This window comes from Rhinolophus hipposideros (assembly GCF_964194185.1).
Source record: "Rhinolophus hipposideros genome assembly, chromosome: 16".
NCBI classification, from domain to species: Eukaryota; Metazoa; Chordata; class Mammalia; order Chiroptera; family Rhinolophidae; genus Rhinolophus; species Rhinolophus hipposideros.
Window position 1 is genome coordinate 53,352,287 of NC_138062.1, and position 16,657 is coordinate 53,368,943.

The 16,657-nt window shown below is 32.9% G+C and overlaps 1 protein-coding gene across 5 annotated transcripts in view; it reads left to right on the forward strand.

Moving 5' to 3' along the window:
- FSTL5 (follistatin like 5) overlaps positions 1 to 16,657 on the forward strand; it is a 1,025,577-nt gene that overhangs the window by 794,736 nt on the left and 214,184 nt on the right. For all 5 annotated transcript variants that reach the window (XM_081077240.1, XM_081077239.1, XM_081077242.1 and 2 more), the window contains exon 7: positions 12,419 to 12,585. In XM_081077240.1, the coding sequence (XP_080933366.1) occupies positions 12,419 to 12,585 (167 nt within the window). The remainder of the gene's footprint in view (positions 1 to 12,418; positions 12,586 to 16,657) is intronic.

Below are 16,657 nucleotides of genomic sequence, written 5' to 3' on the forward strand. Positions count from 1 at the left end.
CTCTCCTCTCATAGAGACTGGTGTAGGGCCACTATCTCCCTTAGTGATTACATTTCAAAAGAAGGGCCCTTGAGAAAGACATTCCTGGGTGGTAAAACTGGCAAGAGGCTGGGAGCAGATTTACATCTCAAAGAGGCAGAGAAAGTTTTTCTAAAGTAAATGCTCTAAGGAAAGGGAGATCAGAGGTTTCTAATCTGGGTAGGATTTGTCTTAAATTCAGTCAAACGGAGGGAAACCTTAATAAGGCTGCTTGGTGAGATCTGGGTCCGTCTGATTACTTAGAAAGTGGTAGCAGAGTTGACAAGTGTTCCTTGGAAGATTTTCCTTCTCAAAAACATTTCTGCTAAGCATTTTGGTGGTTAAAGACATATTTGAATTTAAAGGTTCCCCTTTAAAATGTAAATATTCTCTTGTAAATGAAGCTTGTTCACAGATTAGTACTGTAAAAGATTTACATGGGATAATCAGATTGCTTTCCTTCTGGCTGAGAAATATGCCCTGGTGATTACTATTTTGATTGGGATGTTAAGAAGAGAGAAGGAATAATAATTGTTCTACATGACAAACTTGGAAAAGATAGACCCAATAGATGCTACTACCATGTATTCCCGAAAATGAGACTTAAACGGACCATCCGCTTTAATGTGTCTTTTGGAGCAAAAATAAATATAAGACCCGGCATTATGTTATGTTATGTTATGTTATGTTATGTTATGTTATGTTATGTTATGTTATGTTATTATAAAGAGTGGGTCTTACATTACAGTAAAATAAGACCGGGTCTTATATTAATTTTTGCTCCAAAAGACGCATTAGAGCTGATGGTCCAGCTAGGTCTTATTTTCGGGGAAACACGGTAGCAATGACTAAGAAATTGCATTTGGACAGGACAAACTTAACTCACTTTTACATTTTTCACTGGTTCCTAGGACTAGCAACAATCATAGAAACTCATCCTTTCGTTATATACGCACCTGTAAACAAAGATTAGGAAAAAAATACAGTGGTAGTTTACAAACTCATCCACATATAAATGGGAGCAATTTTTATATATTCTGTATGGAATTATCTTATGTTTAGCGTTCTGAACCTAGGCAATGAACAGAATCCAATAGATCACATTTAAATAGCTAAAGCATGTGAAAGGAATGTAATCCCAGCAACATTGTGTTTCAGTGACTAGGTAACGTTCTTTAAGGGGCCAGAGAGCAAATATTTTAGGCGTTGCTTGCCATGAGTCTTCTGTATCAACTACTCAACTCTGCCTATGCAGTCATGAATGGCTTAACAGCGTGGATAGTTCTGAGGTACGCTGTCATTAGGTGATTTCATTGTTGTACGGACATCATAGAGTGTATTTACGCGATCCTAGATGGTACAGCCCACTACACATGTATATCTATACTGTATTATCTTATGGATTGCAGCATATATTTGGTCCATCCTTGATTTGAGATATTATTATGTAGTGCATGACTGCATAGCTAGATGCAGCCATAGCCAATAACATAGACAGTATAGCAATGAATGTGTATGGCTAAGTTCCAATACAATTTTTTTTTTTTTAGTTTCATAGCAAATCTTTTTTTTTTTAATCTATTTATTTTTATTTTTATTTTTTTATTTTTATTTTATTTTATTTTTTTTATTTATTAGTTTCAGGTGTACAAGACAAGGTAATACTTAGACTTTCATCATTTATACCCCTCACACTATGAACCCCCCTCCCCCCATCCACTATCCCTCCGACCTCACACTGAACCATCACATTATATAATTTTATTTACAAAAACAGGTGGTGGTGGGAGTCCGCAGGCATAGTTTGCCAAGCCTAGGACTATGGGAACATTTGCTGATGTGAAGAAGGCTCTAATATACTCAACTCTCTTATAGCCTACCTGAGTTAATACTCTACTTGCCAACATACGGTGATGTGCATGGGGGGGGGGGGAGAAAAGAAGGCCAAGAACCAAGGATTTGTCGATAAACTTCTTGAAAGTGACAAGAAAAAGAAAGGCTCTCTAGACAGAACTGTCTTTAGAGTTGAAAAGGGCAATTCATTAGCTGATTAGAGTTTGACTGGCTTGAGAATAACTGGCTCTCTTTTTGTTATTTTCTGTTCATCAATCTTGAGAAGCTTTTGACCTGTGCATTAGAAAGGAGATTCCCAGGCTCACAGCTGACACTACTTACTAAACCTGATGCTTTCCCAATTGTAAATGAATAAATTAGTATTCCAATATAAACAAAGATAACCTGTGATTTTGATTAGTTCAGTAAATCCCCAGTAGCCTAATTAATTCTGGATGAATTGTTAAATTTGTTTCTGGATTTGCATAGCTGCTGCCCAGTCTTCAGCCACTGTGAAGAGCTGCCAAAATGAACAGCCAGTGTTCAATTGCCCATCTTTCACATCTACTCGCTGTAACATATTAGAGAGACAGTAACTCTGTAAAACTTCATTGTAAAGGCAAATGCTCTGGACCCCAGTTTCAGTTTTATCAGTAATTGTGGTGTGTTATGGCAAGTAGAAATCTCTTTTATCTGAATTGTTTTAATTAGGCAAACCATACTAAAGGCTTTTTTTCTGTCTGAAATGCTCAAATTCTATTACACAGTATGGAGAGAATAATTCATTCATTTAGCTCTGTATGACTGACAGTAATCTAAAAATAGTGAACATTTTTCAATTTATTAAAGACAAAGTAAATAATGAGTCATTTGATTGACTCCAACATTAACATCCTGGGTTTTTTCTTAGGTAAGTGGAATGAACACAGGTTAACATTCTTTCCTTATATCAGTGATAGCTTTTTTACCACATCACTGAGCACACAGTTAAGACACAGGAAATGGCTGTTGATTAGCTGAATGCTTTCACCCTGGCAAATGAGGATTCACAGGCAACTCCTCCTGTTACATTCTCTCCTTCATAGGTCTATGCAATTTCTCTCCCCGCTTTACTATATTGAATTCCATTTGTAAGTGATCATACTAAAACTTTTAAAAAATGATTAAAGATAGTAAATTAATTCTGTATTTCATGTATTCAATAATTCAGTCTTTTAGAGTATTATATCAAATTTTCTCAAATTGAAACAGGGCCCGCTTGGGACCCCCACAAATGTGGTCTTCCAGTGCCCCTGGTCTTACCTCTCCCTGCCCTAGAGCTTAACAATTGATCAACCCCCTCCCTGTGGTTTGAGCTTGGAATATCTCCTGTCCCAGTTCCCTGCTTTGGATAATTACCCTGAAACTTAGGCTTGTTTACTGATCACAATACCCCATGCTTACTGATCACAATCTATGGCGTAGCATTCTTTCCAGGTCACTGTCATCACTGCTACTGGGTTGTTGGGGAGTCACATCGCCTGAGAGAAGGTTCCATGCAAACCCCCAGAACCATCACATGGCCTCTGGAGGAATGTCCCGATTTTCCCTTAAATATCACAGGCTGGTCTGAGAATGTTAAGGCAGTTTTTGGAGGTGTTAACCTGCTGCCTTCTCAGACCATTGGTCTCCTTTAATAAACACTTATTCTATGGCCCAATTCCTGTGTTGATCCATTGGCTGAGCGGAGCAGGCAGCATGAGCCCTGATTTCAAAATCATATATGATATTTATACCAACAAATCATATAGGAAAAAGGTTCTCCATTACTTCAACATTTCATTGATATTTTTCATGATTTTTCTAAGTAGAAGAGTGATTATCACTATTTTCCATAGCCTTTTTTTTTTTTTTAGCATGTGTATATCTAAGCCTTAGTTTATGTGTAAGAGTAGACCCAAAATAGCATATGAGTCATGAGCCTGGGTTTTTCCTTGCATGCTTAAGTAATACCTATAAAAATTAAACCAATGCGACTGTATACAAACAGATTCCTGAACATGGTGAAACGGTGCCTATTTTAACATACAAATACGTCAATAACTCTTCCCTATTAATAACAACTGCAACATAATCAGAATCTTCTAAAGGCCAGGCACAGTAATAAGTATTTAAAAATATCGTATTTTACCTTTTCAATACTGTTAAAAGTTATGCTAAACAAAATAAGTGAGACAAACAAAAGTCAAGAACCATATGACTTCACTCATATGTGGGAAAACTGAAAGCAACAAAGAAACAAGACAAAGAAAGAAACAAAAACTCATAGACACAGACAATAGTTTAGTGGTTACCAGAGGGTAAAGGGGGAGGGGTGTGGTAGATGAGGATAAGGAGGATCAAATATATGGTGATGGAAGGAGAACTGACTCTGGGTGGTGAACACACAATGGGATTTATAGATGATGTATTATAGAAATGTACATTTGAAACCCATATAATTTGACTAACTAATGTCACCCCAATAAATTCAATTTAAAAAGTTAAAAAAGAAAAATATCTTACAGGAGTATTTGACTTTAGAAACTATATCTAAATATTACTTTGATAAAAATCAATTTTTTAAAAATTAAAAAAAAAATTAGGTATCAATTTTATTTTAAAGATGGAAAAATTAAGAGTCATAGAGTTTAAATAACTTGTCAAAAAATGCCCCAAATAGTGTATATTAGCATCAAATTATCAAACTGAGTTAGGCATCAAAGTCATATCTCAAATCTGGGCTTTGTTGATAGTATAGTTCATGCTTTTATCTTTCATGCTATTCAAACTTTATTGTAAGTAGCATGTATCTTTTTTCAGGTGATTGCTTTACAAGCTGTCCAAAGATAAGATTTTTGTGTGTGTGTTTTTTTCTCTTCTGACCAATTGTGGTCAAGGACCTGACTCTTTCTATCTTTGCATTAGCCATCCTTAGTGTTTTGGGGAAAGTTCCTATCTGATGACAGGATGGCTGCTGAAGCTTCAATTATATTTTCCTCCCATAATAGCATCAGAAATAGGAAAATAAAATCAGAATCATAACAGTATTCATGGCATGATGTAGGGTAGTTTTAAAGATTAAATGAATCGCATACTTAATATGGTGCCTGAAAAATAGTAAGTCATGAGTAATGTTGACAATTATTCTCTTACTCTTGTTTTACAAGAAGCAACTCATTTACAAATTTTTAAACTTGGTATAATGTACCTTGAAATATCAATACATTATTATTTCAGCCTATACACCTAAAATATTAAAATCACCAAGCTGTATGTACCTTTGAAGTTTTCCGTATCGTGAAGTTAAAATTGACTTGACTACTTAGGGTGGACAAGCAAGTCTCTGTTAAATATAATTATTGTTAGGTCATGTGTCAAATGGAAACTATTCTCATAAAAAAGAACAATTTCCAGTTGTTATTGTCATACATATCACTGAATGAAAATGTTTACTCTTCACATATTTCAGATTAAAATTCAAATGTATGTAATTTATTTGAAAAAAGAAATTAAATAACATTGAACAAAAATGTTGAATGGTATTTGGACTATATTCATAAGACCACAGAAGGGATATCACAAAGTAATGAATAGAAAGAAAAAGAAAAAGGTTGTTAACATGTGAAACTGTTTGAAGTATTGTCCTTATTACAGAGTTATAAAGAGAATAAAAAATGTAATCGCAATTTTGCATGAGTAACTTCATATTTTTAGAGAAAATCTCTTATTGAAGTCTTTTTAAATATTTTCCCATAACTTTTAAATTTCACTAATGACATAGAAATGACCAAATGCTAAATACTTTTATTTATGCTTGTGGGTATAAGCCCTTCTCATTTCTTCCAGAACTTGTGATAGAAATAATTCCATTGACTGCTTTCATTCTCATATTTTTCCTATCCACCAGCTTCTTTTCTTCAAGATAAGCTCAGGATTCCTTTATTTCTTTCCAGATTTTTGTCTTCCCATTTAAATCTCTCCTTTCCCCCACCTCTGCCCAATATATTTAAGGCATCTCAAAAATCTATGCATTGCTATATCCGGTATTTACAAAATTTACACACTCTGCTTTGTCTATGTCATACACTAGGCTTCTGCAAGGCATAACTTGCATCTTTAAAAACATTAGCTGGCAGGGCAAGTTTGCCTAGCATAGGGTCCACTTACCAATGGAGAAAATTTACCTATGAATTTGCACTCTTATTCAAAATATATAAGAATTTATGTGTCTTCGTATTCTTCCTGATACTTGCTATCACCAGTTTTGATACTTTATGCCATTCTGAATGATTTGGCTTAAATTTGTATCTCCCTGATGACACACACTATTGAGGGCTTTTTCACATTTTTCTTATCCACCTGGATTAATTAATTCATGGGGCATTAGATCAAGTCTTTGTTGATTGTTCTTTGGAATCATATGTCTTTTCCTTACTGATTTTTAGGAGAGCTTTATTAATTCTGCATATGAAATCTTTGTTAGTTTTGTGAATGGCAAGTATATTTTCCTGTTTGGTGGCTGGCATTAAGATGTCTTAATAGTATCTTTTGTGTACTAGACCATCTAAATTATAATGTAGCCAAACTTACAAATCATTTACTTTATGGTGAATTATTTTGTGTGTGTGTGCCTTGTTTAAGAAATCTTTCTCTACCCCAAGATTATAAAGATGTTCTTTAATATTACGAGGCAATCTTTGAGTATCAAAGCTTAATTTTAAATTTTAAATTTAAATCTCATGTGTAAATTCCTTCTTTGCTCTCTTTTCCTTCTTGTATCTTTGACCTCTCATCTAGGATCAGTTTCCTTCTGACTGAAGAACATTCTTCAGAATTTACCTTAAAACAAGTTTATTAGAGAGGGAGTTTCTGCTTATTTTAATATTTTTACTTTATTTTAATTTTTATAAATCTATGTAAAATTCTAAGATTGATTTTTTCCCCCATCTTTTCCACTAGCTTTTTCCTTTCTGCCTCTGCTGATCATATCAGTTACCTGTCTAACTCTCCTAAATGGAAAGATGATCTGTATTTTTTACTTGCATAATTTTAAGATTTATCTTTATCTTTGTTTTTCTTCAATTTCACTCTTACATGTCTAGGTATGGATTATTCTAGTTATACAGTTGCTTAGCTTGAAATTTGGTGAGCTTCTCCAACCTATTGGTTGCTGTCTTTCAACATTTATGGAAAATTCTCAGCTACTGTTTTTTCACATATTGCTTCCACCCATTTTCTCTGTTTTCTCCTAAGATTTCAAATAAATCTATTTTTGTTAACTTTATCTGTATTTTCAAATCTTTGTCTTTTTGCTTTTCATTCAATAAAGTCTCTTTTAATCTTTCCAGTTTACTAATCTTTCCCCTTCTGCTGTGTCTAATTTGCTTTTAAGTACATCAATTTAGTTCTTAATTTTAGTAATTACTTGTTTTACTTATATAATTTCTACTTGACTCTTTTATAAATGTATAATGTTTATAGAGTACAGATTTAAGTTCTTTGCCAAAACTGGCTTTTATTTTCATAAACAATAAATTTTATAATCCCAGTAGGAGTGTTAGTGTTATATTTCTGTTCATTCTCTTCATACTGTCTTCTTTCGTGATCCACGCTATTCTTGTTTGCTTGATATTTTATTTAAATTTTATTTATAACAATGATTAGATGACTCATATGATATTACTTTACTATAGAATAGAAAGCTTTATATTTTTTGAGACACCCAGATAAAGGTGGGCTGAAGTCCATATGTTAACTTGCAGAGTGTGACACTTTAAATTTCTAGCACTGAGATGGAGGAAGTCTATTATTGTACCTGTTCCATATGCCTAGAGAACAAGAAGACACTTAAGGACACTTAGGCCTCTTGGTCATCTTGTCAAGATGAAAAAGTTCCCCAAACAGTGGGTGACTCCAGGTGCAAACTCAACTCTCTAAGTTATAGTTCCTTTTAGGACACAGATTGGGCAATTCCTCACTGTCCCGTTATCTCACTCATGCTTTAAAAATATATTATTTGTTCGCTCATTTTGGCAGCACATATACTACACTATATTATTTGTATGCAATCCAGGGTTATTTGTGTATTTATTGTTGTTTTATTTCTTCAATGGAAGAGTTAGGCCAAATGATCTAGTCCATTTGCTGCCAAAAGAAAGATGTGTCTAGATTTCTTACTGTAAAATCAAAATTTATTTTCTTATTTTTATAATATAAGCATATAATAACTTAAAGACAAGCAATCAGTGTATATCTTATCTCCTAATTAGGTAATCATTAATATGTATTTTGAAATCAATTATTTCTTGGCAAAAGATACCATCAGACTATCCCAATTAGTTAAGGAGCTTGTTATTGAGTAATTGTGGTTTTCTTATTATGAGAATAATTAATTTATTTCATCTAGGATTCATAATTGTCTTTTTTTGTGTGATGTACTTCTAACTTAAGTATTTTATTATTATCTGCTTTTAATTACTAATTCATTTTAGTAGAGTAGATAAGTACAAAATACATGTCATTTTAAAATATTGCTGATAAAATTTCTTCTAGGCATCATTCTTATAATAGGAATGATAATCATTATCAGAGCAATAAGATTATGAGATTAGTATTTAAATAAATGAAATATTAAACGTGAGTCTGGACTTAGGAACTAAAAAGCACTTAGTTATTTAGAAGCACACAATCCTGTTTATGATAAATTTTGTTCTTACGATTTTGGAAGAATGGGTTTTCAATCAAAGTTATTAAAATCATCTACTTTCAATTGGTGTTTCACAAATATTAATAATATTTTGTTCCTATTCTGTATGTTTTAAAACTTATTTTAAAACATACTATTTTTACCCAAGTTTCTATTACTATTTATATTACCTAGTTGATTTTGGAAAAATGCTTTGTAAATATTTTCCTGCTGTGGTTGAAGTTGTACAAAACTATACTTATCTCTCTGCCTTCATTTTCTACTAGAGGAGACTTACAAATTTGTATTCCTTTTAAAGTACGCTCTTAATATTCCTCTAAGTCAAGTTGTGAAAATGAGAAAGTGCAGAAAGGGATCCACAGGGAGAAATATTTTACTTGCCTCTTAGCTTTTCTAAGCACTCAAAAGAAAAAATGTGGTCTGGAAACTTCATTAATAGTTTTCATTCATAACATGAGATCAGAGGAAACACCACAGCTTGAGCTATTTCCTTGAATATTTGAGAGGGCCTCCAATAGAAGCTAAAGTTTATACATAAAAAGATGAACTGAAGTATTAAAAACAAAAAACAAAAAATACCTCAGTACCATCTGTTATACTTAACCTATATGTTTTTACCAATTTTCAGGGCATCAGATGAGTTGATGTTATGAGATACATAATTTTAATTAAAGACCTTTCAAACCTGCATCACCTTTGGAGATGAAGGGATGGGGAGGGGTACTGAAACGATTGATGTTGTTTGCTGCAAAGCAGTTGTCTATACATAACCAGCATAAGATGTTTGTGGGTAGAATACTATATAATGAAATATACCATCATTAATGTATGTCTATAAAAATATAGATTAACCATAATTGATAAAGAATTGTTTTTAATGTTTTTCTTTGAAACTTGTATTTCTAAACTGACAACTATGATCATTCAAATATAGACAGACACTCAGAGACCACCAGTAGCTCTTAAAACTAGTTTTAAATTTATTGATGGATTGAACTCTTAGTTATGTTTTAGGTTGTTAATGCATCTCTAAACATAATCACCATTTATCTATACAACATATAATTTTGATGTATTCTACTCACCATTAAAGCATTCTTGATAAAATTTAGAATATAAAAATAAAAATGTTTTACGTTTGTGATTTTGTGAGGTGAAATCTTTGCTTGTTAATAACTATCAGAAGGACTAGAAAAGATGAGCATGATACTTTTGTAGGTAAAATAAATTTTACTGCTAAATAATTTAAGAAAAGAACCACTTGATTTTGAAAGTAACAAGTGAACATAATTGTATTTTAATATGTAGTTTTATATAGTGTATTAGGAAAGAGTAAAATGTGTAGCATAAAATATGCAGGAAATAATTTCTAAAGAGCTCCCAAAATGCATATCATTATTTAATAATACATATTACTGAGATAGTCTTAAAATTCATTTTAAAATATAATCTCTAAATTAAATAAAAAAAACTTGTCTATGTATGTTACCATTCCCTGGGTGGATAGTAATTCTTATTTCTAATTATTCATCCTCTCAAAAAATTTACATTTTAGAAAGATGTCCCATATAATGTCATACCAAATCTCACTGTTTCTTCTAAGATGTTCTCATTATCTGGTTAGCATTGTAATGTGTAACTACCAAAAGCACAATTCGAAAGGCCTGGTACCTAGTACCATTTGCAGGAGGTTACGTAGTGATGAGATTCCAAGGTGACTTAGTAACAGCTATATTTCTAAATGACAGAATAGCCAATGCTGTTTTTAGAAGCATGTGTCCCATTATCTTATGCGTGACTTTATAAGGAACCAGAAACTGGAATTTAGGAATGTTAATGGAAAATTATAAATAATTCTTATTTGATACTCTACTTGATGTTATTACTTTTATAATACCCTCCCTTCCTTTAAGTTTGTAGTATTAAAATAAAAAAACATGAAGAAATACTATGTCTGCAAATTTCAAACTTTCCCCTGCCTAACTGGTCAAACATACTTTCTTTTACTGATTTTATATAAATATAAATATATATAGCAGAAGAAGTATTTAAAAAGCGGATTAAAATATTCCTTATGTTCTTATTACTCAGGAAACATTGAAATAAAATATGAATATGGAAAAATGTCAGTAGGAAACATTAAACCATCAATACAAATGACTGAGCAAGATGCTTGTTTACCAATTTCCATCATTTTTTTTCTTCAGTGATGTAACAACCAAAATAAATAAATTTGGGCTGAATTTCTCTTGTAGGATTTTTCAGTTTCAAAAGCATACCTACCCCTTTCTTTGACAACACAAAACAACGATGACTTAAATAACTTTGGTTTTTAGATTAAAAACTGGATTTTATATAACAATATAAGGGTCAGTTTACTTGTATTTATTTTCAGCAGATAATGGTATGGCAGCCCCTGATCCATGACATCAGGGATCATTTAAAATTAATTTAGAATTTAGCATTCGTGTAAAGGATTATATGGTCAATCCTTGCCTTCTGATACAAAGATGTCTGCCATGTTTAACATTACCATTTGTGATAGTACCCAAAACTTAAAGAACTGTTTATTGAATATTTTATAAATGCATTTGGTTAGTGCTTCTCTTCCTCCTCAAGAAGAAGACAAGATTTGGAAACAGAAAAAGAAGGTAGAATGTTGAGAGGGAACGGTGGTGGTGGGGTATGTGTGTGTGAGTGAGTGTGTGTGTGTGTGTGTGTGTGTGTGTGTGTGTGTAGGAGACAGCAATATTTGCAGCTGAGCATATTTATTACAAATTATAAACCACCAGTTTCTCCACTCATCTTCCCCACCATGAAAAATGTCATCAAATACAACAAATGAACAAAGGACAATTATTGTCCTTCCACCCCACCCCCCCTCTGCCCAACCATCATGGAAATTTCAGTTAGAATAGTGTGTTGTGGTATTTCTAACCTGGCTAAGATTAAGTAACTTCAAAATACAGGTCAATCATAGTGTTGAAAAGTTAGAGTGTCTGTGAATGTCAGCTGAAAAAATAAAGGTCCTTTTCACCTGGATGAAAACTGGTAGGATTATCCAAGTTATTTCTCATGCTAATGAACAATGACAGAGTTGTGAATTCCCACAGTTGCTAAGAATTGGCTGAGAACAGAAAAGGAAAGCCAATTATATTTTCTGGTTTGGCATAATTATTAGAAGAAATATGTTCAATGGTTAATTAAAAATGTGATATTTAACTTTAAAATGTAAGGATCAGGAAGTCACTGTGCACCAACACAATCTGATAAAGGCAGCTGACAGAATTTCGCTTAACTGCTGTTTAGTAAGTGAACGTCAGTTTTTCCTCCTTTAACTTCAAAAATAAATCTTATTTCTTTAGACTCAATATATGTTTCCCAGCATAATGATGCATTTTATCTATTCAGCTATGCTAGTGTTCTCTGAAGCCAGCCAGCAAATGATCTCACCTCACCTACAATATAAATCTATCAGTGCATAAACAACATCATTTTGATTTCAATGCCGATGACACACTGCATGTCGATTTGGTAGTTAAATAATGTATCCCTCTTTTAGGTGTAATCTGCCAGACTTATTATAACTCTACTTCTGATATTCACTTCATGTTTAATAGTTCTTTGCCTCATGAGGATGCATGTCAATCAATTAAATTGAAATGTCATTCTGACCTTTTATTGGAAACACTTTACTTTTTTCATTTTATCACAGGTTTTTTTTTAAAATCTTATTTTATTTAAACTAAAAGCCTTAATTACTGGTATTTAACAACTTTATACTAATTCACCTTACAAAAATACTTGCTCATCCATACGGCTGACTCTTTTTCTTTACAGAGGTTATCCAATTGAATTTGCCTGAAGATCAGGAACTAAGCATTACAACAGCAACGGTGGGACAAAGTGCTGTTCTGAGTTGTGCCATTCAGGGAGCACTGAGACCTCCCATCATCTGGAAAAGGAACAATATTATTCTAAATAATTTAGATTTGGAAGACATCAATGTGAGTATATAAATAAACATAGCTTTATAATTTGTATGTTTCACATGACACACTCTAGACTGTGAAATCTGAGGAGCTTAATGAATATTGGAGGTAGAATAAAAGAGAATTATTGGAATGTCACCATATCCATTTTACTGACTGGGAGGTAAACTATGGATCATTTGAAATTATCCAAATCACTTGTGTAGACATGGTAAGCAGGTTATGTAGCACTGTGATGAGTCACGCCAATTCAAACCACAAAGGTCAATCAGAATTTCTCTAGTTACTAATAATTAATCTCGTATTTGCTCTTATGGTGGAGCTACAACACCTACAGCTTGTAAAGTGTTAAAGTGGATAAAGACAGTTTTTGCTTCAAATGCATCATAATGTATGAGAAACAATAACTATTAATCAAAAAAAGGGTTATTTTTCTAGAATGAAGAGACATTTCTACACTCCAGTTCACGCCTAGAAATTCAGAATCCTTTTTTAGTTCAATAGGGTACAGCTCCAAAGGTGAAACAAAAACAGAACAAACTCCAGAGTACCCATCTGTTTCTACCATGCTATCTGCTGAAAGTGAGCATCTAAAAGTCAACAGCATCCTAGACCGTGAAAAGAAGTAAAAATTTTATTGTGCAGGATACCTATGGGTATGAGGTGGGACAATCTGATGCCTTAGTGATTTGGGGATTTATACTATCTTTGCATATAAATTCTAGTTATGTTTTACTACTCAAGAAAGCAATCACTTAGCCTCTTCTTCTTTGCTGCTTTATAAAGAACTACTCTTGTTTATTGTACTCAAATGATTCAACAACAAGAAGTTTGTTTTTATGTATTTATTCTTTTGATAAAATGTTTCTAAATTGGATTATATCTGAGAACTTTCCTCAGAGATGGAGGATAATGGTTAACTCTCTACAATATCACATGCATTTTGCCATACATTGAAAGCTATAATTTTAGGAGTATTCAAGATTTGTTGAGACGTATGGTCCTAGACAAAATCATCTTGGGTTTGTCATGTGGCTTGCTATGTCTACATTTCATCTTTTATTTCCTACCTCTATCCTTACTATCAAACTCCCCACTATAATTTTCAAGAAACTCATATATTCTAGGATGCAATCATTTGAAAATCTCAAAATAAGCTTATTTCAGTTGATTCAAAAGTAAAGAAGATGATGCTATTCATTATGTTCTGTGGACAACTTGCAGAGGTGAACCCGTTCTTGTGCATGGAACTTATAAAGTATTTTGCTTACTTCCTAGTTATTGACTCTGTTCTAGAAACTTTAGATTTCTGGGGGAAAAAATGATTAGAGATTGGCAAGTTAGGTCTTTAAAATATATGTAAGTATTAGATGAATTCTGGAATCAATAAATTGATTTTTATTAGATGATGTTATTTTGAATACATTTATAGAGTAGATAAATTTTGAGAATTTCAAAAACACTTTCAGTATCTAGAAAGTTTCAATTTCATTTTGACCCATATTTAATTAAGTTGAGTAAGCATTCATAATCTATACTGTACACATAACTACCAGCCTTTCAAATAAAATTGCAGAAAATATCCAAATATATCTTTGAAAGAAGGGATTTTTTTTGCATTTCCCAATATACTCGTGGTGTTTTCATTTAAGTACCTAAATACATTTAATGCATGTAAATACATTAAAAGCATTTACAAATATAGTTTCAATGTGAAATAAAACCGTTATAAAATATTGCTTATTAGCTTTTGTTGTATACTTGCTCCTGCCCATGAAAAAAGCTCTGGAGTTGGTCAGCGTTCAACTTCAATAGGATTTTCAGTCGACTAGTCTAAATATGTTGTTTGAGCATCTTTCTTGGCTTCTCATTCCCCAAGGCTGACACTCTGCTTTCCTGGATAGTCTATGAACTTCCTATTGTCTTTATTAAATTCCTTTCCTGCCTGAAACTACCTAGAATGGAGTTTATTGTTTGCCACTGAGAATGTTGTCTCATTAATTTTTTTTGGATCTAATATATTAAGATAAATCTATGATTATATCTCCTTAAAATGTATTTTTTGTTTTTAGATATGGATTTCTGATATGTTGAAAAAGCAAGTTGATTTTACTGTAGGAAAATATATTCTCAGTTGGTTTATAAGCAAAGAAGACTTTCAAAAAGTTCAGATGTAAATCAGTTGTTCTACCTTATTATTACATTATCTATTTCCACAAAAGTGGGTTTAATTTCCATTAAATTATGTAAAGCCAAAATTATAAGTGTCTTTTGTGTCAAAGGGAATCAGTAACAATTAGCAATAGTTTTTCTGGTTCTTTAACATATATAAGAGGATTGAGTATGTATTTACCTAGTCAATACATGAATGCCTTCTGATTGCAAAAGGTTAAAATGATATAGATGTATTTTTTAAAATAGTATAACGATTCCTCATCTTTCATATTTACCTATTTCCACTCTGAAGTATGGAAGAAATTCTGTGAGTACACTTTTAATCCCCCTTTGATGCATTGCTAACATAATTTTATTTATTTAATAGGATAGATTCATATTACTACTAATCATTTCACTGCCTAATTATCTCATTAGCCCTAAGAACAATTCCATGAAGCAGGGAATCTTATCCTCTATTTACACATGTGTGGATTTTTGCTAAGACAGTTTTTCACCCAAGGTCCATGAGCTAAAAAGTGGCATGCTGAGAATGTTTACATGGCCTGATTGATCATGAGCTTAACCTCTGGGTGGGAGTGAGATATTTTTAGTTTTTGGTGCTCTTTGGAAAATGTATCCCAAGTAATTCTGGCCCCTACATATTACAAATAGATCTATATTCTCTTCTATTATATGTGGGACTGATTGATATCCAGTTGATGTTTGAAACCTTTCATTTTGCCTGTCTTCCATTTTGTACCAGATGAATAAAAGGGCATCACTGAACCACTGGAGAGAGTAGGACACTTTCTCAGTTTGCAACCAGGGCTGGGGTTATAGACTGTCTGGATTCCAATCAATATTGAGTGTCTTGGGAGTGATGTGCCCTCAAGCAAGTTATTTAACTTCCCTATGCCCCAGCTTCCTTATCTTCAATAGACTATAACAATAAAATAGAACATTTTATGTGAGAATTAATCAGGTAAAGCTTTTTAAAGCTGGTTGGTAACAGTCTATGAGGCGCATTGTAAATGTTCAATCAAACTAGGTTCTTTGTTTTCTCTCCTCTCCTTTCCTCATCTTCCCCCACTCCTCCCCCCCACTTCCCCCTCCTCCTCTACACCTTTTCTCTTCCACCTTCTTCTTCTCTTTTTTCTCTTCATCCTATACAGGTTTCAAGGAGTACAAACACATTCAACCTTCCTAAAACAATAGGAATGGAATGTTAGGATACATATAAGTAATAAGGAAGTATGGAAACTCACTGGAAATGCCAGAACTAAATTTTATCTATGACCACTGAAAATGGACAATTTTATTTTTTCCTATACTTTAGGAATCATGCTGACTTCTCTCCCTCTTAGCAATCTTGTATTAACCCCTGCTCTAAAGATATGCTGTTAAATTTACTGAGCTATTATATATTCATCTATTTTCCTTTGTATGTGTGTCCTCAATCCTCTTTCTGCCCAAATTCTTGAAAAAGATAATTGGCTTTTTTTCATCATCCAGTTTGGGCAGAACTTGGCACACAAACTACAAATTCTGGTATTATTTTGACTGAGCCTGAGTCCTAATCCTGGTCTCATCAGCTATGACCAGGGGACACAGATGAGAAGGTATGAGGTATACAGCTGGAGTCACCTGTGGAACTTCCTTCTTGCCAGCTGTTTCGTGATTTGGAAGTCCCATTTTCTAGGGAAGCTGAGTTAAGGAGGACAAGTCAAGCATAGAGACAAAGACACAGATTTGAGAGAAATGTCAGGAGAGAATAGAATTGATTGATTGAATAGGATTGGCAGTCAGGAATGAAGGAATGAGAGGAGTTGAAATATAGCAGTATTTTTATTTTATCTTATTACATTTATTGGGGTGACACTGGTTATATAAAATTATATAGGTTTCAAATGTACAATGCTATAATAATTCT